Source organism: Rhipicephalus microplus, chromosome 6 (genome assembly GCF_043290135.1).
Source record: "Rhipicephalus microplus isolate Deutch F79 chromosome 6, USDA_Rmic, whole genome shotgun sequence".
NCBI classification, from domain to species: domain Eukaryota; kingdom Metazoa; phylum Arthropoda; class Arachnida; order Ixodida; family Ixodidae; genus Rhipicephalus; species Rhipicephalus microplus.
In genome coordinates, this window is record NC_134705.1 from 134,963,062 (window position 1) to 134,988,104 (window position 25,043).

Here is a 25,043-nt window from a genome sequence, read left to right on the forward strand (position 1 = left end):
CATATGCTGGTTTGGTTTCCATGCTTGTAAACTTAAATACGAAAATGAGTTGCGGTCCTGACGAACTGCCCGATGCCTTTCTCCGACGTTATGCCGAATGCGTTGGCAAATTCCTCTTTATAATCTTCCATGCTTCCCTGTCAACAGCAACTTTGCCGCGTGACTGGAAAATGGCCCGAGTGGCGCCTATGTTCAAAAAAAAAAAAAGGCGACAGATTATCAGTACCTAATTACAGGCCAATATCGCTAACTTTCTTATGCTGTAAACTAATAGAACACATTATAGCGAACCAGATTACAGAATTTCTTGAAACACACTCTATACTAACACATTTCCAGCACGGGTTTAGAAAAAAGTATTCGACCGTGACGCAGCTTGTTACCGTTACGCATGCATTTGCCAGCGCCCTCGATGACAACATTCAGATAGACACCATATTTCTAGACTTTTGTAAGGCCTTCGATAAAGTTCCTCATGGGACATTAATCTATAAATTAAATAAAATAGGTCTTCCGAAGGTATTGGTAGCATGGGTAGCTGAATACCTGAATAATCGGGTGCAGTACGTCGCCATCGAGGGTCAAAATTCGAGTCTTTTGCCAGTCACGTCGGGTGTGCCCCAAGGCAGTGTATTGGGGCCCTTGCTATTCTTGTGTTACATAAATGATATTGTAGATGTAATTGAGCCAACCGTCCAGATTCGTTTGTTCGCAGACGACTGCGTTTTATTTCGTGAAATTCATAACAAACATGATTAAATAGAGCTACACAAAAATCTAGACTACATATACAAATGGTGCAACAAATGGGGTATGATTGTAAATACAGAAAAAACAGTTTCCATGTGTATAAACAGGTCAATAACTACAAATATCTAGGTGTTACGTTCACTACTAACCTGTCTTGGAATTCACACATCGAAAACACTTGTGCATCTGCTTTCAGAAAATTATGCTTCCTGAGACACAAGCTCCGCAATTCACCACCAAGTGTAAAACTTCTGTGTTATCAATCCTACATTCGACCAAAATTGGAGTACGCATGCGTAGTGTGGGATTTTTACACCAAATGTAACATAGACAAATTGGAAAGAATTCAGAGAAAAGCAGTTCGCTTTATATATTCTAAATTTCGTCACACGGATTCTCCATCTGAACTAATGTCAGCTAACAACATTCCACTACTTCAGTCTAGAAGAAGGCAACTGCGCTTAGACTTCCTGAGTTCCTTGCTTAACCATAGAGTTGCGATTGACCCTTCATTGTATTTAACCCCTTTGTCAACCAGATATACACGACATCACCAGCCAAACTCTTTTACACCATATTTTGCTAGAACAGATACATATAAATTTTCCTTTTTTCCGCGAACAGTATCTGAGTGGAACACCTTGTCTGAGTGTGACCGCCCTGCATAGTATGTATGTTTGTCTCATAGTGTATATTTGTTGATGTAGCACTGTATATATTTCCTCATCTTACTCACCTTGTTATTTATTACGTTCGTGATCAATCTTAGTCCTCTGTTTTTGTGATTCCTGATTGCCCGTCCTGCTTGGACCACGTTTTGTAGTCTGCAGTATGAATAAATAAAATAAATAAAATTATTATTATTATACCTCCAGTGGCGTCTTCTTGCATCTTGTGTTAGTGAAAAAGCACGCAATGATGGCTGCAGATGCGCCACTGGCATACCGGGTCGGGTCCACCTCCTGTTGACACAGGCCTAACTAAGGGACTTAAGCTAACTGCGAGAGCCTGCTCTACTTCAGGGAGGTAGAACCGTGGTGGCACTTTTCAAAGAACCCGTTCGCTGAAGTTTCACGCAACCTTAAACTTCGGTTGGACTGTGAATCTATAGCAAGTGATGTTCGCTGAACAACGCCCCAACACCTCGCTGGCTTGGCATGATAGGGAACTCCTTACACCAATTTGATGCCGGAGACGAAGCTCGCAGTGGTCCTCCTACATATCAAGCGACGTTGTTGGTGGTGGGCTGCTACGTAAGTCACACACACACACACACACACACACACACACACACACACACACACACACACACACACACACACACACACACACACACACACACACACACACACACACACACACACACACACACACACACACACACACACACACACACACACACACACACACACACACACACACACACACACACACACACACACACACACACACACACACACACACACACACACACACACACACACACACACACACACACACACACACACACACACACACACACACACACACACACACACACACACACACACACACACACACACACACACACACACACACACACACACACACACACACACACACACACACACACACACACACACACACACACACACACACACACACACACACACACACACACACACACACACAACGTAATCTTGACGACGGTTGAGAAGAAATCTGTATATGAGGTAAACAGACTTGCTAATCCGACATCATGCTAATCCGACATCAAGTGTAATGCTAATCTGACATCACGTGTAATATTATAAAGACTAGTAAACGCAACAGCACAAAATAACTATGTAAAGTCACAACAAATCTAGTATCTGAACAAAATGTCGACACTTATTTACGCGCTGTAGTATAAATGACGCCGATATATGACCCGGTACTGAAGACAGTGGAAACGAAAGTATGGGCGTTGCTTAACCCTGAGTAGTACAATTTGAATCACGTGGGACGTATAGAGTATGAACTTACCACTCGCGCATCCGTCTCTGTCGAATGGAAGGCAAAAACCATTTTTTTATTCGATGTATTGAACCTCCCGAGCTTCCCTCCGAAAGCTTTCTCCAACTAAAGCAGTTTTGCATTGCCCCCGGGATCGGGGGCGTTGTAAGCTTTTCTGCGCCTTATCGTGTTTTACTGGCTTGTACGTGAACATCAACCAACTAGCCGAGAAAAGAGTACTGCTAGACATTATCCACAGGGGTCTAAAGTATTCAACTAAGGTTTAAATGCGGCTTAAAAACACCAAGTATAAGCTACTGTTATGCGCAATACTTTGAGTGTAACCACGTCGTGACATTGAAAATATGGCTACTAAGGTTAATGTGGATGAAGTTGGCTCCTTTGTAAGCGTAAGAGCTACTCCACCGGCAGGTCGACAGCAGCTGTACCACTTACCCGAATTGGCACATTTCCTTCCGTTAGCAGCGATATTTCCTGTCAGCGCTCTACATATTTGGCAGGCGCTCGAGTGAACCGGAGGGAGTGCGTAATGGTCGTAATGCCCCGTTCCCATGTGACCACAAGATATTGTGCAACCACCGGAAACAATACTGGAATAGGCTATAGATACGTGTTTTATGAAATGATCCAAGCCACTTTGAGGGGCCGAAGTGTTTTTTTTTTATCTTTTCTCAGCTTTGGAGATTTCGACCCGTTATTTACAACAACAACAAAAAAAACTAAACAAATACACAAGAAGTAAGACGCCTTGCGCCTGTTTTTATTATCTTGTTACACATTCGCCTGAAATACTAGCGTCTCACTTCAATGCCTTCTTATCAATCATAGTTACCCGCCGCCACCATTGAAACGGACAAAGGCTTCTTTCCTCACAATTAATTTAAGATGGCAGGTGGATTTAGTTGCCTCCTTATGTCATGGTAATTGTAAGCAGAAACATAACAAACCTTGCGGAAGACCTATCAATCTGGTAAGTGTGATAAGGATTATTGCGGTTCTGCTTAACGCCAAGAAGCAGCGATATATAGCGATATATAGCAAGATGAAGCGGTTCGTGCACTATGACTTTCTTACGTTTCTGTTGCGGATTGTGGTGAGAAAGAGAGAACTCCCAGGGTCTTGTTGATAAGACACTGAGAGTTCGACTTTTATTATGTGGATATGGAATTATATGGAAAGGAAAATAACTTTACTGTGTCCCACAGAACGCGACTGGGTCACACCCGGTTCAGCACACGCCTTCGTCGTCCATTCACGTCCAGTAATACCAAACTTGGTATATGTGAAGCTAGCGAAACGGCCACGACCACATAATGACCGCGGCATGTAGTCATGTTACATGACACCCACCTCATGATTATCATGTCTGCACAAGTCACATACCTTCGTCATCCATTCACGTTCCGTAATACCAAATATGATATTTGCGAAGCTAGCCAAACGGCCGCGAGCGCATCATGAGTGTGGAATGTAGTCATGTGATTACATCACATGCACGTAATGATTTTTATGTTATGGTCTGACGATCGAGTTCGCCATACAGTCATGTCATACCACACCAATTTTCCAACATGTCATGTGAACGAAATCACCGCAAGAGCAGCAAGTCTATGAAATGTAAATCATGACATTCATGACATACGTGTCATGATTTTCATGTTATGACTAGTCAAATATGTTCTTCATATAGTCATGTTGTGCCCTACCAAGTTTGGTATTGATACCTCACCCGAAACGGTCAGGAGAGCTAAAAGTCGTAGGTGGCTAGATAGGCAGATACGCACAATGTCACCGAAGTTCGCTAAGAAATATTTCGAATTTATTATAAACAACAGCAAATTAGATCATCTAGCTACGCTCTATTTCAAGGCTTGGCCCAGCAAGTACAAAGTTATCATAGGTTTTTTTTTTTTTTTGCAGGGGGGCATACGAACTCCTTTTACATTCTTATGTGTGCGTGTATATATACAATAGCGATATTGAAAAAAAAAACAAAAAACAAATTAAAGAGTTTGAATCTCGTCCACCTGCTTGACTTCTCCAGTGGTGGATTATCCTCTTGCCTCGATATCATATCCCGTATCTTAGCACGATAAGTCAGCATGCTTTATTATCAATTCACCTACGATGTTTTGTGAAATGAAAATATGACAAAAGCATTCGTAATTATATAGCGCAGCGAGATAGGACATCTCAAAGGAACCTATTAGCACAGGTGCAGATATTTGGCCTTGTTGATAGGACATTATGCAGTATTTAGCGCAACGTAAAGCAAAGAGAAGAAGCATGGTCACAATAAGTTCGCGCTTGTTGGGCCTCCCCTTTTCGTTCTTGTATCTCAGTGTTCTTAATATGCCACGTTCCATTTCTTAAGTTTTGTTATCGCCCCAAAACACTACACAATTCTCAGCGAAAACCGCACCGGCAGTTTTCGAGAAGCTTCCAGACTTTAGTAGATCACTTCAATAAGATCACGCCCACTCTGCGAACTGTACAGATTATTCTGGAACCTACGCCGCCGCAAGCGATAACGCTAGAACATTCGATGGCTAGAGTATAAATGCCGACGCACTTCGCCGCTTGTCAGTTGTTGATCGAAGGCTGATGCTCCGTTCGCCAATATCAGTGCCTGCTACCGTAGTCCGATTTTCCTTTTACTGGGCATAGGTTCGCCCAAATAATCAATTTATTATTCGACTCGCAGTGTGCTCTATTCGTCCACGTCACGACCCCGTGAAAATATTGCATAGAGCACAAGCAACCATTTAAATTATGATAACAGGGATGCTTTTTCGAAGGTCTTCGGGTACAGAAGTTTCACACTGTTTTTGATGAAATTTCACACTGTTTGTGATGCTCAACCTCATTTCGCTTTATTCGTTCTTGCTTCCAGATCTTTAGTTAAAGCGGTGGTAATTTGTTGTTATGCCACATGTCTGTCAATAAGAGACTGCATATTGTCACGAAGGTAGCTCTTCCAGCCGAGCTCGAGGTATGGCATCCCCAAATTGCTGATGGCCCTCACGAATTTACTCATCCCGTCGCTGGCTCCCGTCACGAACAACGTCGGGTCCTCAAGGGTGTCGGGTTTGACGGTGTGAAGCCGTATTTGTACAGGACCGTTGGTGGTTGGCTGAACCGAGAACAAGAGCCGCAGGTTGGTGGCGGAGACCTTGGAAATGTGGAGAAGAAATTACTTAATCAGTCAACTAATTAATAAACTCATGTGTCTGATGCGCAAAAGACTGCTTCCGTAACAAATCTGTCTTCAAACACCCTACCTTGAGGCGTAGTGCCGCACGAATTGTTTCAAAAAGTAGAGTGCCTACTAAGAAAAAAACACAAGTATTTTAACGCGATAGCGAGCTCGTTTCATAGATATTCCGGCGTCGGCGTTGCTAACAGCGTCGTTGGTTGTGAGTGAAAAATCATCATCTTATGCGTGACCGAAAAATTGAGATTGGTGCAAATAAAATAAATAATATATCAATATCCTGGATCAGAATGGGGACCGAACCAGGGCTGTTTGCGTGGCAAGAGAATTTTCCATCACACGGCCACGCCTCGGCTTGTGAAAACAATGAAAAGAACTTCCTCTGCTTGGAAATGCAGTGAAAGTAGCCTTCATGCTTCAAAGACACACGCGTCCTGTATACATGCTTCACAATGCAACATGAAACATTGCAGTAATAATATGTGGTACAGGCGTCCATTGCCAACGTGATCAGAATATCTGAATATCACAATGGCTCCGTGGCTGAAAGCCGGTACCCCACCACAAAAGGCACACGCGCTACTGCGCCTATTACGTTAATGCCACGTAATGGGAGCATAGCAAGTTCGAAAAGGCTTCATGCACTAAGTGTATGAAGTACGCACTATAGGAACATGATGTTATCGCGTTCAACCCCTAAAGACGAAGGTTTAGAGTCCCCTAATTTTTTTAGACAACATGCAATCACTATGCATTAAAATGACACCATGCCACCGTGGTGGGCAGTGATTATGGTACTCGGCTGCTTACACGAAAACCTTGCGGTCCGATCCCGACTGTTCCGAGGGCATTTCAATAGAAGCAAAATGCTAGAGACCTGTATATTGGTGCGATCTCAGTGCAAGTTATAGAACCCCAGTTTTTCAACAATTCTAGGGGCTCCAGTATGACGCTTACCATACTCATATGGTGATTTTGAGACTATTGTGATAAATTTAACTTGATGGCAGTGACAGTGTAGATATATATATATATATATATATATATATATATATATATATATATATATATATATATATATATTGAAGTGTGTGCGTGTGTGTGTATCTGTAAATATCATCATCAGTGTGATTTAGCTCGAGCCTGGCTGCATAAATCGGTTCCTCATTAATAGTGAATGGTGCTTCTCGTTCCCCCAAGCCCTTTCGCCTGTTCCTGCTGGAGCTCCGCCAGAGTCGTCGCGCAACACCCCCTGCCATGGCCGCCCAAGAAGATCTTGGCTCGTCTAACGCCACCCTCCCACTGCAGCCTTCGCCACCCGCTCTGCCCCAGAACACCCGCCTGCGTGATCCACATGTGTTTTCCGGTATCCGAGGTGATGATGGCGAAGACTAGATCCTAAACTACGATTTATCAGCGATTTGAACAGGTGGAACAATCCACAGAAGTTGCGCTGCATCTACCATTTTACTTGTTGGATGTCCCTAAATTTTGTGTCTAGAACCACCAATCGGATATTCCCGTCTGGTACACTTTGGCAAAGCAACTTCGTAAAATTTTCGGAGCCCCTACAGTTCACCCTGAGGCAGCAAAAAAGAAGCTCGCTGAATGCATGCAGCTGCCGAGTGAATCTTGCATCTCGTATGGTGAAGATGTCCTTGCATTGTGCAAGCGTGTTAAGTCCACTATGTCCCCGAACTACCAAATACGTCACGTTAATAAAGGCATCAACAGCGTCGCCTTTAACGCCCGCGCCACGCAAAATCCTGCCACCACCCAGGTTGTGATAATCTGCCAGCGACTTGACGAGCTTCAGTCTCCTCGCCTCTACTACGATGCCGCCGTTCTCGCCCTCGATTCACTCACCCTCTTGAATAGACACCATTCTCTATTTGAATTGAATTCGCCAGTCAATAGCATGACTAACACCGCTACTCACAGCAACCAGTCTGACGGCTCTCGTATTGTACTACATTGGCGTCCATATCGCGTGTTTCGGGCAGAAGGCAAGATCATCGAAAAAAAAAAAACGTCCAGAAACACTACGACGCAACATCATACGTCCTTCCTCAAGCTCCTGGTCATCCCCAGTTGTTCTCGTTCAAACAAAAGATGGAACAGTTTTTTTTTCTGTGCTGATTACGGTGTGCTAAACAAAATAACGCGCAAGGATGTTTATCCTCGGCTCGGATTGATGACGCACTGGATTAATTACATGGCACCAAGTATTTTTCTACCCTTAACCTGAGGTCAGGCTATTGGCAGTTGCCAATGTCGGAGTCCGATAAAGAGAAGACCGCCTTTTCAAGGTAAGGTAGGTTGTACGAGTTTACTGTGATGCCTTTTTGACTCTGTAAGGCACCCGCCACTATCGGACTCATGATAGACGGCGTATTGCGTGGTTTCAAATGGAAAACATGTCTATGCTATATCTACGATATAGTATTGTTTTCATCCACGTTCTCGCAGCATCTGCAACGCCTTGACAAAGTCTTCGCATCCTTGCAAAAGCCGGTCTACAGCCTAATACCAAGAAACGTACCTTTGCAAGCAAGTCAATGAAGGTTCTTGATCACCTAGTCAGAAAATAAGGAATTCGGCCAGGCCCCGAGAAGCTTGCCGCCATTCTCGACTTTACTCGTCTACTATGCGAAAGGAACATGCACAGCATTCTCGGCTTAGCTTCATAGTTCCGGCGCTTCATACGTGGCTTCGCGAAACTTGCGTCCCCGCTCCATCAACTTTTCGCAAGTAACGTCACCTCCGCTTGGTCCGAAGACAGCGAAAGCGCTTTCACGGCATTGAAGCAAGCCCTCACGTCGAATCCGGTACTATGCCACTTCGATCAAAGTGCACCCACCATCTTTCACATCGACGCTAGTAGTCATGCTCTAGGCGCGATACTCTCGCAGCGCGACAACTCACGCGAACGCGTCGTTGCTTACGCAAGTCATGTTCTTACCGCTGCCGAGAGAGAAAAACTACATCACCAAGCAGGAGTGTCATGCTGTTGTTTGGGCAGTGCAAAGATTTCGACCATATCTTCACGGCCGTCACTTTATCGTCATTACCGACCATAGTTCCCTATGCTGGCTTTCGCTCAAACACTTATCGGGTGGCCTCGGTCGCTGGATGCTTTGCTTGCCGGAGTACGATTTCGATGTCGCCTACAGATCTGGGAAAAAGCATCAAAATTCTGATGCTCTATCGCGTATGATGCTTTATCTGATGCTTTATACACGCGAAGAGGATGATTTTTCGTTCACAACCAACGACGATGCGGACGGTGACACCAAAGCTGAATTTTTTACGAAACGAGCCATTTATCGCAATCACGTGAATACGAAAAATTCACCTTGAAATTCGACGTATGGCGTACAGTGCTTTTGGAGTGAAATAAAAAAAAACGAATATTTGGTGCTGATGTCTTAGCTGGCACCTATGATGGCGAATCCTTTGAGAATTTTCAGAGTACAAAGTAACAGTCTAAACCAATTTACTGAATCACTTTAGCATCCATTTAGGACGCTAAAGTAACTCTGGGAAAGCGACACAGAAACAGACGTACCGTGGATCCTAATGTTCCGTTACTGCTGGTGCAGCTCCTCCAATCCACACTGATTCGCAGTGGCTCCTCGGCGAACACAATGACCTCGATGAAAGTGTTGTTATTGGCACAGAATACGTACGGAGGTTTGTAGTTCCACATGCTTCCTAAGCCTGCCAGTTGCGGATTTTCGAGCGACAACGTGCTTAACCAACTGTCGTCCAAGTAGCCCATTCTCATTGTTTCAGGTATTTTCCGTAAGAAGGTGCTCACGCTGTCGGTCCAGTCATTATCCGGAGTGTGGTAGCAGGGTCCTGTTAAAACAATTTATCAAGCGTTTTACTGAAAGCAGGGTTAAGGAATTTCTAATTTACAAAGAGATCATACATGCAATGATGATGTGTAAATAATATGGCAGATTTATGCTCGTTGTCACGAGTATATAAAGACTAAAACATGAACATGGTAAAATTATGCTTTCGAAACTCAATATCTAATTTTATTTGCTCTACTGGTTTGAACACAACTGATGAATAAATTCTCAGCTTCTTGCTCAAAACAAGAGCATACAGCTCACCCTAAATTGCGTTGGCTCGTTTGAAATACGCTTATTACAGAAGCATGCACAGTTAACCAATAAAAAGAGAAGTGGGAAGAGTTTCTAATTTTTTTATCTGAAATGTATGAATGTACGAATATTTAGGTTTCAAACGAATTCGAAGTCAGCAGAGATACGATGTACTAGTTTCAGATTTACTTTGAATAGTATATATGCGTATATGAAGAAAGACAGGTCATATTTTTGATGGTACAGCTAACCTGAAAAGTTTTTTTTTTTCAAACATAACTTGTCCAAGTGTCAGTATTTCTTATTGAAAGGGAAGTACAAGGCACTTGGAATAATATCGGGATTAGACTTTCAGCAAAATGGAAGTTGTAACCTGTAAAATACGTAATATACTTGTAGCATATAAGCCAGCATGCCAAGCTTTTAAACTTAAAACTAGATTAATCGATGTGAGGATAATAAGTGCACTTATTCTTGAACGTGCCTCACACCTGTTTATATTATATTTATGCAAAGGTTCTATGAATGCATGGTAATTTAGCATTGCAGAGAATTTTTCTTAAAAAAAGAATGCAGTTGGTTTATGCGTATTACGTTCATTTGGAAGAGCACAGAATTTACAATATTAGCAACTTTTGTGGAAACTAATTCGAATACTGTAATATTTGTTTGAATAATCGAAGTGCTCGAACGCTCGCGCATAGTTAAAACAACGTTCAAGTTCAAGCTGCAGTTTATTCAATATCGACAGTATTAGTTGGCAGGAGAGTATTTACAAGATTGGTAATTTTCAAGGAGCCCCAAAATAAAAAAGAGGGGTGTGGGGCTACCACACAAGATGTTTACAAGAAAGAGGACATACAGTATCCTTGATGAGAAAAAAAAGCAGAGAGAAAATAAGTACAAATATACGTATATGTTCAACAGACAAAAAGAAAAAGATAACACAGAAAAACAGTTGAAAATTGCAATACAAAACTAAAGAGCACTCTAACACCTATAAAAAAAGAAATTGCTAGAATGAAGACAGTTCTCACAAGAAGTACTTGCTTTTTGAACGCGTGCACTATGACTGATTATTTAAAGTTATAAGTAAGAGAATTCCACAGCTTGATAAACCCCTATAGTTGCTCGATTTTTTAACTATGCTAAAAGAAAGCATTCATGATGTAGAAGAAACATATGCGGCAGGCATGTCAGAATGGCAACATTTTGAAAGTGGCGGCAAGGCGTAGCATTGCACCTGCACTCTTCAATAGTGTTGTAGGAATCTGGGGAGATGAAGTTGTCACCCCTCAGCAATACCAAAGCGATCGCTGCTGCACAGAGCAAATATATCCTTCGAGTGAAGCATTAGATCCATAGTTAATTAGGCTGATATGACGAAGAGTGTTCCCACCGGTGGTACCGGCGCCATATCAGAGGGGACAGAAGCAAAAGATTCACTTTTTGCATCATATTGCCTGCAGCCCCTATCCGAAAAAAATCCCCACTTCGTCGTGAAGTGTCCCTCTTCACAACGAAGTGTCCACTTCGAAGACATATGCCAAGAAAAAGGCCAAGACAAATGCTAGGGTTTTCGGGAACAATGTCAAAGCGAGCTGTTAAGGACGGAGATATGTGAAGCACTTAAATATCGAACAAAGTTGTTTTGCCCGTGCTCATTTGCATACTTTACCGAGCGGAGTACGAGTTAAGATTGGCGCTGGCGGCTTAGAAGAATACGCGAAAGGCAGCAGCGTATGCTAGCCACTCATGGCGACAGATGTTAACAAGTACCAGGGAGGGCGACTTGCCCTTAGGCAGACCGATGTGCCTTGAGACGAATCTCCTCAAAAAGAAAAAAAGTTGAAAAAAAAACTAGTAAAATGTCATTAGTTTATTCCAACGTGTACACATTCCTTCAGGTTCTTCTAGCAAACTTTATGCCAAGTTTCTTCCATTGGCCACGAGTGATCAAGGCCTCTTTTCCCTTGTTCAACATAGAATTAAAGGATGGCTTTGTGAAAAACGTAGAGAGGGTGTGTAGGGGTGCTGAGCTGAGAGGATAGTACGACTTAGTGTATAGTGGTGCTAAGCTGGAAGGGTAATGCGACTTACCTGCAGTAACCTTTGAGAAGACATTTTCAGCACTTCCGAAGCTATACGTGGCGAACATTGCGAGTGCAATGACTAGGGCTCCCATGTCGATCCGGAGAATTTGTGCGTAGTCACTAGAGGATTACAAGAGTAAATGCGATACATAGTAGTGTGAATGAATTCCTCAAAAAGGCATTTTCGTTTAACAATATTCTACTATAAAGCCGGTAAAAACGCCTGAGGGTTCGAAACTGCGCAGGAAAACTTTCGTTATGGTGAGTGAAGTAAAATTACCGTTTCTTTCTCAGTCTCTGTTCTCCTTCTCTACCAGATAGACATATGTCCATTCTTCATTTCAGGCCTTCTAAGATCTGGCGTACATCCTGAAGGGTGTGTAGCATTAGCACGTACTTGCCTTTCATGTAATTTCAGTCTTGCATGGTATGCTACACATCAATACGAAGCAGTAAAGCACAAGTCCATGAGAATCGATTAATCGTTCGTGAATTGATGTCACATTAGGGGCCTAATAACGTCATCGTGTAGTTTGTTTAACGTCATCATGGTGCAAGAACCTGCAAGTACGCTTGCTGGACAGCAGTTTGACGACGCAGATGCGCTCGTGACAGTAATTACCAGGAGTGGACTTTGGACTAAGTTGGTGAGAATTCATAATAAACGTAATGCAACAAACGTAGACGGCAGAGAGGAGAGCCATACATAATGCGCCCTAACGCTTAAATAAAGCTGAACTTAAAGCTGAGTATCCACTTTAACTTGCTCGTCAGATCAGAACAGTTCATTAACATCTAATAAATTATACTGCACCTGCTCTTATGTGGTGGTGGTCTAAACTAAAGAAAATTAATTTGCGAAAATGTGGTATATAACGAGTCAGTACTTTCGTTATTAGGAGTATTAAAGAATCAAGCTAGTCAGGTTTTTACGAAAAAACTGCTTTTCAGATGATAGTGTATACAATGTTTATGCTGCAGTTCCCACAACTTTAAGTCGTCTAAATGTAAGTAAATCACAACACGATGTAAATGTCTCATTCAATAGAGAGTAAATTCGTAAGCCTGAAACACCGCGGAGCAATACATGAAAGAAAGTTCGGTATAGTAATAGGTGAAAACTGAAAGTTCCAGTGAGTTTCGTGGCTGAACGCTTTTGTAGGAAGACACCTAACGAAAGAAGCATTTATGAGCGACAACGATATTTGTAGATTTTGTTAACTTCATCGAACCTACATCTACCAGCTGCATAAACCAGGCTGCGGAGGCCATATTTCCACGCTGACAAAACACCGCAGCCTCATGTGTTCAAATTTAGGTGCGCGTTAAATAACAGCTCGTTGTACGAACTTCTGGAGCCTTTCACTATAGTGCCTCTCAGCATGTCATGGTTTCGGCTAGTAGCACCCCTGTAACTGTTGTCACAACAAGAAATGTTTATTGCACAAACTCCCAAAACTTATGCTTGCAATATTAACAGCATAAACATGATTTTGATGTGCTGACATAGTGCTAGGAAACAAAAATCACAATACTCACCCCGATTTTCAGTGTTCTGCCTCAGCCTGCCATGACACGTGCGAATGGAGGCTTATATATATATGCCACTGCTGAGACCTGCAAATGCTTATGAGAGCTGCAGTCGTGATATCTCTGGCCAGCATAAAAGAAAATTAGCTACGCTGCATTTGGCATGTTAAAAAATATCTCGAGTAAAAAAGTAAAACTAACTAACACTCTTTGAGGAGAAGATTGAGGCAATCTATCCTTTGCACGCGCATCCTGGATTAAATGAAGGCTGATAGATATGCGAGCTCTTGAGACAGCTTTCCAAGCAGCAGCCCACCATAGCATGTCGAGTTTTCTTCTTAATGACACGTGTCGGCATCGAAATTGTGACACAAAGTGGCCGCGACGCATGTTCACGCCGATTACACAGCAACCACGGAGCACTACACATCCGGCGAGAACTGAATCGCATCCGTTTGCCCTAGCGTGGCGTGTATGACCAGGTTTTTCTTTTTCAGCCATATGTGAGGTCGGGTGAGTTTCGCCGATTTATTTCGCGACTATTACACGCAACCAGAAAAAAACAGGAGCAATTAGGGCTCAAACGAAAACATACAAGTCAGAATTTCTGCGTGGCACTGGAGCAATCCAGAACAAGGCCATACAAGTTTTTGACCAGATTCAGAAGAAAAAAAGACTCTATACAGGCGCTTTGTCGGTAGCTCAGTCAAGATAACCGATGTAATTTTGCGTGACACAAGAATAGACCTGCATCATGCACCAAACCATGATATTTGCATGTTGAGTGCGTAGGTAACACGACCGCCAATCACAAAATACAATGAGACAAGTCAGAATTACCCATCAGCAGCAGCAGAAGCAGTGATCACGACATCATACGAACACGCAGCTACGTAAAGGCTAGTAATGGCTTGGATATATGTGATCTATTCCTCACTACATCGCAAAATTTGGGTTTCTGGCATTGTGCGTAGATGACAACTATAATTTAATTAATAGACACCCTGAAACAGATGCTCGGTTCACAAGTTCTGCGTGCGCGAATCGACTGCGGCAGACGCTCCTGGGATGGTCACTCCTTGGGCCACTCCGCCGAAAGGCTAACTGGCCAACGCAGATGGGCGTTGTATGTGACCAGTGAGGTGAAATGGGTCACGTAAGGCGGCAATGCTTTGCAACGCCGAAGCCCGAATGCAGGTCATTCATTAAGCTTTTCCTGCCGGTGACACGGAACACTGGCAGTGTCGCAGTGTACGGCCTTCAAGGCCCGAACATGGAACACTGCTCAGTATGTGCAGACGTGGAACATGCTAGTGAGTAAGTCATAGTTCCATTCGTTTTCCGCCTAGCGGATGTGTAGTCTCCAGAGCCACCACTGATTGTTAAAGTACTGGAAATCATCGTGCCTGAACTTAACTTATTGATACTTATTCTGGGATCTATTTAATTGGTGCCGCGTCGCTGGAACAGGGTACAGCTGGAAAGCTTCGGAGTGCAAATGTTTATTTGCGAATGGCATGAAACGCCTTCTGAAACACTGAAAGTTGTGTTCGCTTGCGGCTACGAGTCAATGGGACAACAAAGCACCAGTGATTTGTGTGCCTGATCTATAGGCGCCCATGCAACTCGTCGGAAAGTTTGTTGCAGGCGAAGGGTCCGCACTTGACTTTCCGGCAACAACCTACCGCCTTCACGGGCAGTCCAGAGAACAGAACACCGTTTACGGAGAAAAGAGACTCTGCGCCTGAAAACATGAATGCGTCGCAGCCATGCCTAACACTGCCGTCAGTAGGTATCAACACCCTCGCTGAATTCAAAGGAACAATTCCCCAGTGGAAGAAGCTGGAGGTCATGCATGCTGACACTGTTCTCGGGAACGCTCATGGAGTGTCCTGAAGAGACTGACGTCCTAGTGCATCCCATAAATAATGGCAACGCCTCACACTGGCGTTGCAACCTAAGACCACTGAGCAAGCACAAGCCAGCCGTTGTCGACACAACTCTGGGCGAGATGATTGGTACTGGAGCCGTGCCCCTGAGCAAGTACAAGAGAGCCCTTGTCAATACAACTCTGTACGAGATGCTTGTCACTAGAGCCGTGCCACTCTCGGACAGTCCGTGGGTCTTTCCAGTGGTACTGGCCCCAACGAAAGACGGTATAAAACTTCTCAGTGTAGTCCAGCACAAGCTTAACGTGGTGGCGGTGACAGATTCCTATCATTTACCAGAAATAATGAGCATAATTTATGTGGTAGGAGACGCAAAGCTCTTCGCGTCTGTCAATTACTATTGCGGGTAGCTGCAAATCGAGGTTGGCTCTCAAGATATCCTGAAAACGGCGTTCACATGCCAGAGATTCTTGTTTGAGTCTGTGCGCATGTCCTTTAGTCTTTCAAATATTACGAATTTCTATCAGCGCATGATGAATATGAACTTGGGTGATGCAAAGTTTAATTAAGTCCTTTCATATCGTAATGATGAGACAGTATTTTCGTGCACGTATGAAGAGCATGAGGAACACGTGCATGCGATTCTACAGTGCATGTCAGCAGCAGGTATACCAACAGTTCATCCTGGAAAATTGCAGCTGAATACTAACAAAGTCAACCTTTTAGTTTGTTGTCGAGAGTAATGTATACTAAAACAAAGCCCAAATAAGCTCCTAGCAATTACATTTTTATACGCCACGAAAGAAAAAGAGTTTTTAATTCTTTCTGGGAATGATTGCTTTTTTATCGTGTTTCCACTGCAGTTCCCAGACATCACTCGACCACTGTCACAGCTGCTCAAGAAATGCGCTGAATGGCTTGAGAGCAGTGAACATGCAGCTTTTGACACGCTTAAGAGCGCGATAACCACTGCTGCTTCATTCAGCTGCCAAATCTGACCAAAATTTTTTAAAGACAATAATCTTTCTTGGGGACATTCGAAGCAAAAACTTTGGTCTGTCTGTCTATACGTTTGTACGTTTGTACACTTTTCATGGCACCGGGAACTTGAAACGGCCGACCTCATCCGCAGCGCCCATCATTGTTGCTCAAGGTTCATTGTTCATACTTGTGCAATTGTCGATTAAAAAACAATTATTGCGCATGTCTGGGGCACAATAACAGCACGTAAGTATTCTGCATGCGCGTCTTTTACAAGATAATGCATACATAAGTAATTTGAAGGACCATAGCGCTTATCACGCTGCGCTGACCATGCCATGCTTGCACGAAAAGGCGAGTGTTTCCAAAGCTTTGCTAAGATGAGACGGTGGTGGCACCTACCCGTTGCTTTGCGTTCTACATCTTATCACCTCTGACACGGGTGCGCACACCCGTCTCAAAGCCACGTGCTTTGTTTTGCAAAAAAAGCTGCCAGATGGCGCTCATGTCTCACGTATGAGACATGAGCGCACCCAAACAAACCCCAAAAGTGGGTGGGATGAGGAAGTTAAGAGAGCCATAGAAAAACGTCAGGAAGCATCTAGGGAACGCAGACATGCTAAGCAGTGGGGTAAAACGACAGATGATGTTGAAATAAAATGGGAAACCTTTCTAAGCTGTAGAAGGGATGCATCCCTTTTGATCAATGAAGGGATCAGAAGAAAGGGAGCTCAGTGGCTGGCAGAAGTACACAAAAAAGATAGAAAGGAAGCTGCGAAATTTTGAAACCATCTAAACTCCCTTAGAAATGAGACGAGCCTAGAGCAGAGGTTTATAACTACAGCCCAAGGTGCTAGGCTAGAAGGGACGAAGCTATTGAATATATAGGAACAAGGGTGACAGAAAAATTTCAACAAAGAAGTGCTTTATGCACCACAATAAACAAGGATGAATCAAGTGACGCAATGGCTCCATTTTCACAAGGAGAGTGGGAAAGGGCTGAGAAAAGGGTTCCTAGTAGTACATCAGCAGGCCCAGATGGCATTCCAATTATGCTGATAAAGACATTAGGTCGGAAGTGTAAGCAGGCTTTGATAGAGGCAGTGAGCAAACTAATAATACATGGTGAAGTTCCTGATGGATGGAGACTTAGCAGGATGAGCATGATCTATAAAGGAAAGGGGGACAAAGCTAACATAAACAACTACTGTCCTATAACAGTGAAATCAGTGGTCTACAGGCTGGCGATGCAGATTATAAAGGAAAGACTGCAGGCATGGATAGAGGATGAGGGGGTGCTGGGGGAACTGCAGAATGGGTCTCGGAAGCACAGGAGGTTGGAAGACAATCTGTTCTTACTGACGCAGTGCATCGAAATAGCAGAAAAGGAACACAGGCCCCTGTAGCTAGCATTTTTGGACATCAAGGGAGCGTACAATAACGTGGTTCAAGAGTAATTGTGGGGAATACTGGACACACTAGGCGTAAAACATGTAGTCACTAATAACCTAAAAGATATCTATTTGGGTAACAAGGCAGTTATAAAGTTAGAAAAACAGGTATCCAAGCCTGTAGAGGTAAAACGGGGGCTTAGGCAGGGGTGTCCCCTGTCACCCTTATTATTCATGATGTACCTACAAGGATTAGAGGCCGAATTAGAGGGAAGAGGACTGGGTTTCAACCTTACTTTCATCAAACAAGGAAAACTCATTGAACAGGCGCTACCAGCATTGATGTACGAAGTTGATAGAGTGCTGATGGCCGACAACAAGGAATATTTGCAGAGATTGGTGGACATCTGCGGTAATGGGGGAGATAGGATAGATTTCAGATTCAGTAAGGAAAATCAGCAATCATGATTTTTAACGACAATGAAGGCAGTGAGCTTAGAATACAGGAGGTCACGCTAGAGATAACAGGTAAATACAAATATCTGGGCCTATGGATAAGCAATGGGGCCGAGCACCTAAGGGAACACGAAATATACATGACGACTAAAGGTAACAGGAATGCAGCGGTAATGAAAAACAGGGCACTGTGGAATTACAATAGGTATGATGTTGTCAGAGGAATATAGAAAAGGGTCATGGTTCCTGGTCTGACGTTCGGCAATGCTGTCTTGTGCATGAGATCAGACGTTCAAGTAAGATTAGAAATTAAGCAACGTGGAATAGGTAGGCTTGCCTCAGGAGCTCACGGGAATACACCAAATCAGGGAGTACAAGGTGATATGGAATTGACATCATTTGAAGGCAGGGAAGCTAGCCGTAAGATAAAATTTGAGAAGCGATTGAGAGAAATGGGGGAGGAGCGTTGGGCTAGGAAGGCTTTCAGCTACTTGTACAAGAAGAATGTCGATACAAAATGAAGGAAGCAAACCAGAAAATTGACTGGTAAATACTTAGAAAACAGCAGGGGGCCAAACCAAAAGGAATTATTAGTTAAGAAGAAGGTGAAGGAAGCTGAGACCGATATGTGGAGAATTGGCATGATTAAGAAGTACGCACTGGAGGTATATCGTACTTTTAAGCAAGAAATTGCCAAGGAAAGGATCTATGATAATACTCGAGGTAGTTCTGTACTGTATAAGGCCAGGACAGGAGTATCGCGAACCAAGACATATCGGGCCAAATACGAAGGGGTAGACACGGTATGCAGTGCGTGTGGAGAGGAAGAAGAAACTGCCGAACACTTGATAATGTTCTGTAAAGGGTTTCGCCCTATAGTTCAGGATGATGGCGCAGTTTTTCAAAGCAGTTGGGTTTAGGGACGAGGAGGGCAAAATAGACTTTAAGTGGGTAGAATTAACTAGAAGGAGGTTATCTGACTGGTGGCTAAAGTCAAGGCACGAGTGAAAATTAAACCCTTCACTGCAAAGTACGAATCCTCAACCTTACTTTTTAAAAGGAAAAAAAAGAAATCTAGTTTTTGGTTCATTAGGTATTACGGCTTGGTGGTGCTAGCCACCGCCCGATCTAAAGGGTACAGCCATATCCATCCATCCATCCGACGTGACTTGATGCGTTCGTTCACCTCTGCTGCTCGCTAGAGGTAGCCCCGCCACGGTGGTCTAGTGGCTAAGGTACTCGGCTGCTGACCCGCAGGTCGCGGGATCCAATCCCGGCTGTGGCGGCTGCATTTCCGATGGAGACGGAAATTGTGTAGGCCCGTGTACTCAGATTTGGGTGCATGTTAAAGAACCCCAGGTGGTCGAAATTTCCGGAGCCCTCCACTACGGCGTCTCTTATAATCATATGATGGTTTTGGGGCGTTAAACCCCACAAATCAATCAATCAATCGCTCGAGGTGCTCTGACGCAGTGCCTCCAGAATACCGTTCAATTTCTTGCGCAAAACAATAAATAAATGTTTTGTTCACTCTCTCCACACGCAATACTATCGTCTTTCGACGGAATTTGCAGATAACATGCAGATACCGGGCCCATTTTTTGGTCATTACAGATAAATGTATGCGATTATGGCTTCACCGCTGTACTTTTACGGGAGTGCGCCAGCGCTCTAAGACCCATTCTTTTCACAAGCCACAGTTTCATTGGAGCAGAATGCAACTACTCGGCAACAGAGACTGAATGCCGTGCCGCCACTTTTGCCTAAAAAAAAGTATGAGATGTTTTGGGTGGCAATCAGTTTGTCAATGAGACTGAACTTCAGGCAGTCTTGGCTGAAATGATTACATAATGCCTTCGGACAATTGGCCTGCTGGGAGCCTATTCTGTAGCGTTACGATTATGTTGATAAGTAAAACAAGGGTAGCACTAACACAGTTGCTGGCGCATTTTCACGTGCGCCATCGCCTGTTAAACACCAGGGCGAGCCCGAAAGAGTGCGCGTGTTCAGGACACCACCTGAAACTATGAATTCACGTTCGGGTATTGTGGCGACTCAACAAGAGCTTTTTCTAGATAGCAGAGTGATAGCCTCTGTTGCAGTGTGCCCAAAAAGCATGCGACTTGTGATGCAGAGGACACAGGAAGCGACGAGGACACGGCCTGATACCTTCTCCGAGGAGAAGGCCTCTTGTTTTGGTGTTTCCCCAGGTGGACATGGTAATGTAAAATCACCGTTTCTTCCTCGCGAACTTCGCCAATTCTTTGTAACGTAGGGCGTACCACCACGACAGTGCTGTAGATGGTCATTCTTCAGGGCAGAAAGCCTGCGAGAAGCTGTGAGCTTCATCGATTTACACGTCCCAGACGGGTCCGTGTGGCCCCGTACGCCGGCGCCGCATTCGTTTTTCTTGGGGACCAACTGGAAGCTCCGCCCACTGATCCGGGATCACTCGGATGCATGTTCGTTTTTCGCGTGCCTGGCGGCCTGCGGGTGGCCCGGGACCGCCCGAACAATTTCTTTCGCGCAGCTGGCAGACGACAGTGCAAGGCGGATGCCAGTACGGCCATCTTAAGTTAGACAGGGAAATTTTCGACGTGCTCTTGCTCTCTCTTTGAGTTTTTGTGCGATTTTCGCATGTTTTTGGATTTCGCATTGTTTGCGCACCCAGTTCTTGTCATCGCTGTTCTGAGCCACGTCGAGGATATGCGTATTCACGAAGGTCGGGCAAACACGTGTTATCCTCGCTAGTAGAAACAGCGGTGCAACTACCACACCGGTCTACGAACGTACAGTACGTTGAATCACAACAGAAACAGGTATAATTCACTAAACTGCTGTGGAGTGAAGTGAAGAGAGCAAAACGATACATGCATGTCCGAATAAGCATCTAAAATGAATTAGAGTTTGGTTCGAAATTTAGCGCGTACCCACATACAGAACGTTAAAAAGTCTACCTGATTATTAACAAACAGCTGCAAGAAAAAAAGGGTGTAGCAAAATCAGACTCGCAGCTATAAATACGGAGAAAGTTATTGCTATCGTCGGACATCTAAATATCGTGCGCCAACTAACATTCTCAAGCACCAACAGCCTTGCGGAGGTGTAATTCCTAAGTACTACACATGTGCGAAAATCTGTCGAAGAATTGCTTACGACTACTTTTCCATCAGCAACCAGTTCAATATTGTAATGCACTCTTCAATGAACTTTTTTAATAGGCTAACCTAGGCAAAGCGAACTTGTGCCCGAGAATAATAAAACATAAAACAGCTAGATTGTCTCGAGGATTCCCTTCTGCCTCTTCTTCTACGTTCTTCTGTTTTTTCAACGTGGTTCGCGTGCAGCTGGGTCCTGCAGGCTCGTGCGTCGCAAACCATCTAGACGGCACAAGTATCGGCTAGCGCGCGTAATTTGAAATCACATTGTGTCATTGCCCACCTTTCCAGAGTGCATCGTCCCGATGCTTGTGTCGAGCTGGTTGCATGGCAGTCATTCACAAACCCTCGTCGGGGATGTCGTTAACGTCAAAGAACGTTGTATCTTCGACGTTTCATTGCCTGTCGTGATATGGTTTCATCCTGACGACATGCACAGTTTCCGTGCGATGCTGCTGTCGGGATGAAATATCCTGACCCTCTGGCATAACTTCGTAGTTGAGCGAGCCGACGCGGCGGAGCACTCTGTACGGACCGAAATAGCGGCGAAGCACTTTTTCTGACAAGCCACGTGTTCGTACAGGAATCCACACCCATACTCTGTCTCCTGGTGCGTACTGGACGTCTCTTCTTCGCAGATTGTATCGACGTGGGTCGGTTTTCTGCTGTTGGAGTATGAGATATCGTGCCAGCTGTCTGGCTTCTTCTGCTGTTTGTATGTAGTCATGAACGTCATAGTAATTCTCGGGCGTCTCGTCAATAGGTAACATTGCATCTAAAGGTGTCGTTACCGTCCGGCCAAAAACAAGTTGGAATGGCGTCATCCGTGTTGTTTCTTGCATCGCAGTGTTATAGGCGAATGTTGCATAGAGTAATATATTATCCCAAGTACGGTGTTCTATATCAACGTACATTGACAACATATCAGCCAGCGTTCTGTTGAGTCGTTCCGTAAGACCATTTGCTTGAGGATGATAAGCCGTCGTTTTCCTATGACTGGTGTGCGTCAATTTCATAATACATTTCATCAGATCGGCCGTAAATGCAGTCCCTCGGTCCGTGATCAACGCTTTTGGAGCTCCGTGCCGCTGTACGATGTTGGAGACGAAGAATTCGGCTACTTCAACGGCTGATCCTTTAACAAGAGTCGCTGTCTCGGCATATCTGGTTAAATAGTCTGTCGCAACTATTATCCACCGTTTTCCCAATGACGACGTAGGAAATGGGCCCAGTAAGTCCATTCCAACTTGTGTGAATTGGGCTTCTGGTGGTTCTATCGGTTGAAGGAGACCTGCTGGTTTTAGCGGTGGCGTTTTACGTCTTTGGCAGTCCCGGCAGGTTCTGACATAGTGTCGTACAGAGCTAAGCAACTTCGGCCAGTAGTATTTAGTGCAGATGCGTGCTAACGTTCTGCTTACTCCTAAGTGTCCAGCTGATGGATCATCGTGGCAAGCCTCCAAAATCTACGGTCGCAGAGGTGAAGGGACGACAAGCAGGAATGTCGCTGTACTGTTGTCAAAGTTCCTTTTATACAGGATGTTGTTTCGTAGAACGAACGCTGACAAGCCGCGGACAAAAGGTCGTGGAACATCAACAGACTGTTCTTCTAGGTACTTGATCAAGAGGAGTATCTCAGGATCGAATCGCTGCTGATGTGCCATCTCTGATGGTGTCACAGCTCCCAAGAAAATAAAATCTTCGCCATCCTCGGTGGAAGCAGAGGCAGCAGGTTGAATCGGAGCATGTGACAAGCAGTCCGCATCACTGTGCTTGCGACCTGACTTGTACACGAGCGTGATGTCATACTCCTGTAATCGCAAGCTTCATCGTGCAAGCCGTCCACATGGGTCCTTGAGATTAGCCAGCCAGCATAGCGAATGATGGTCGCTTATAGCTCGAAAAGGCCTACCATATAAATATGGTAGAAACTTGCTGATAGCCCATACCACGGCAAGGCATTCTTTCTCGGTCGCTGAGTAGTTCACCTCAGCTTTCGAAAGAGTGCGACAAGCACAAGCAATGACTCGTTCTTGTCCGTTTTGCCATTGGATGAGCACAGCCCCAAGACCTAAATTGCTTGCATCCGTGTGGATATCGGTTTCCGCTTCCTCGTCTAAATGCGCCAGAACAGGATGGCTTTGAAGGCACTTTCGTAGTTCATTGAAGGCATACTCTTGTTCGGCAAGCCATACGAAAGGCATTTCCTCTTTTGTCAGCCGCGTCAGTCGTTCAGCATTTTGTGAAAAATTTTTAACGAACCGTCGATAATAGGCGCAGAGACCTAGAAATCACCTAACAGCCTTTTTGTCTGTTGGCTTCGGAAATCTTGCTATGGCCTCAGTTTTCGCAGGATCTGGGCGGACGCCTTCTGCACTGATGACATGGCCGAGAAAAAGGAGCTCACGGAAGCCGAAATGTCATTTCTGCGGTTTTATCGTCAAGTTCGCTGATTTGATCGCAGTGAGAACGGCCCGGAGCGTTTCCAAATGTTGCTCGAAGGTAGCAGAGAAGACTACAACATCGTCGAGATAAACCAGGCATAACTGCCATTTAGGACCACAAAGCACTGTGTCCATCATCCGTTGGAATGTGGCGGGTGCTGAACAAAGGCCAAAAGAGAGTACCTTGAACTCGTATAAACCGTCCGGTGTCACAAACGCTGTCTTTTCGCGATCTCTTTCGTCAACTTCTATCTGCCAATACCCACTTTTAAGATCCAATAAGGAAAAATACCTGGCATTTCGCAGCCTATCCAGCGTGTCATCAATTCTTGGCAGAGGATAAACATCCCGTTTGGTGACGGCATTCAGCTTCCGGTAAACAACGCAGAAACGTAAGGTTTGGTCTTTTTTCTTCACAAGAAAAACAGGTGACGCCCATGGACTTGATGAAGGCTGGATTACATCGTCTTTGAGCATTTCTTTGACCTGATTACCAATAGCTTCTCTTTCTCTTGGTGACACTCGGTAGGGATGCTGGTGTATTGGTCTTTTTGACTCGTCGATAATGATGCGATGTTTGGCGATAGGAGTGCGTCGAACCTTAGATGACAACGAGAAACACTCGTCGAATTCCCTTAAAAGACCCTCTATTTGCTCTTTTTCGCTTGGTAGTAGGCCTGGCTCGATGTCGATGGCTGCAAGGACAGACTCCACGTCTTCGAAATCAGACTCATTGGTTTCTAATGTGCGCAGCTCCGTAACCTGGACGAAATCATTCAGACTGGCGATGACGGTTCCTTTTGCAACGTGCTGCACCTCATTTCCAAAGTTTGTGAGCAGAACATTTGCACATCCGTCACGTAACTTAACAAGGCCTCGTGTCATGCAGATCCCTTTTTGGAGTAGTAAGGCAGTGTTGTTGTCAGCAAACCATTCGAATTCACTGAATGCTTTGTTGGTTATTGCAACAGATATGCTCGATCTTGGCGGCACCATGACGCCATCATCTGGAATACAAAGGTCATATACG

At 44.4% G+C, this 25,043-nt stretch overlaps 1 protein-coding gene across 2 annotated transcripts; it reads right to left on the bottom strand.

Annotated features, from left to right (window-relative positions):
* Window positions 1-5,592: 5,592 nt before the first annotated feature.
* Window positions 5,593-13,838, bottom strand: LOC142765526 (uncharacterized). 2 transcript variants are annotated; one of them, XM_075866648.1, is made up of 4 exons: window positions 13,707-13,838; window positions 12,175-12,287; window positions 9,528-9,820; window positions 5,593-5,917 (listed from the first exon to the last, which is right to left on the bottom strand). In XM_075866648.1, exons 2-4 carry the CDS (start codon window positions 12,257-12,259, stop codon window positions 5,669-5,671), a joined length of 627 nt encoding a protein of 208 aa, XP_075722763.1. In that variant the 5' UTR covers window positions 12,260-12,287; window positions 13,707-13,838; the 3' UTR covers window positions 5,593-5,668. The 2 variants fall into 2 exon arrangements, with proteins under 2 accessions (XP_075722763.1, XP_075722761.1); XM_075866646.1 differs by lacking the exon at window positions 13,707-13,838 and adding an exon at window positions 12,448-12,515.
* Between the last annotated feature and the right edge of the window lie 11,205 nt (window positions 13,839-25,043).

Excerpts from the sequence above, each read along its gene's own strand:
- LOC142765526 (XM_075866646.1), bottom strand. The coding sequence starts at position 12,500 with ATGGACATATGTCTATCTGGTAGAGAAGGAGAACAGAGACTGAGAAAG. Across the intron at positions 12,288-12,447 it reads CAGAGACTGAGAAAGAAACG|TGACTACGCACAAATTCTCC; the intron begins GTAATTTTACTT and ends GTAATCCTCTAG. Across the intron at positions 9,821-12,174 it reads CTTCTCAAAGGTTACTGCAG|GACCCTGCTACCACACTCCG; the intron begins GTAAGTCGCATT and ends TTGTTTTAACAG.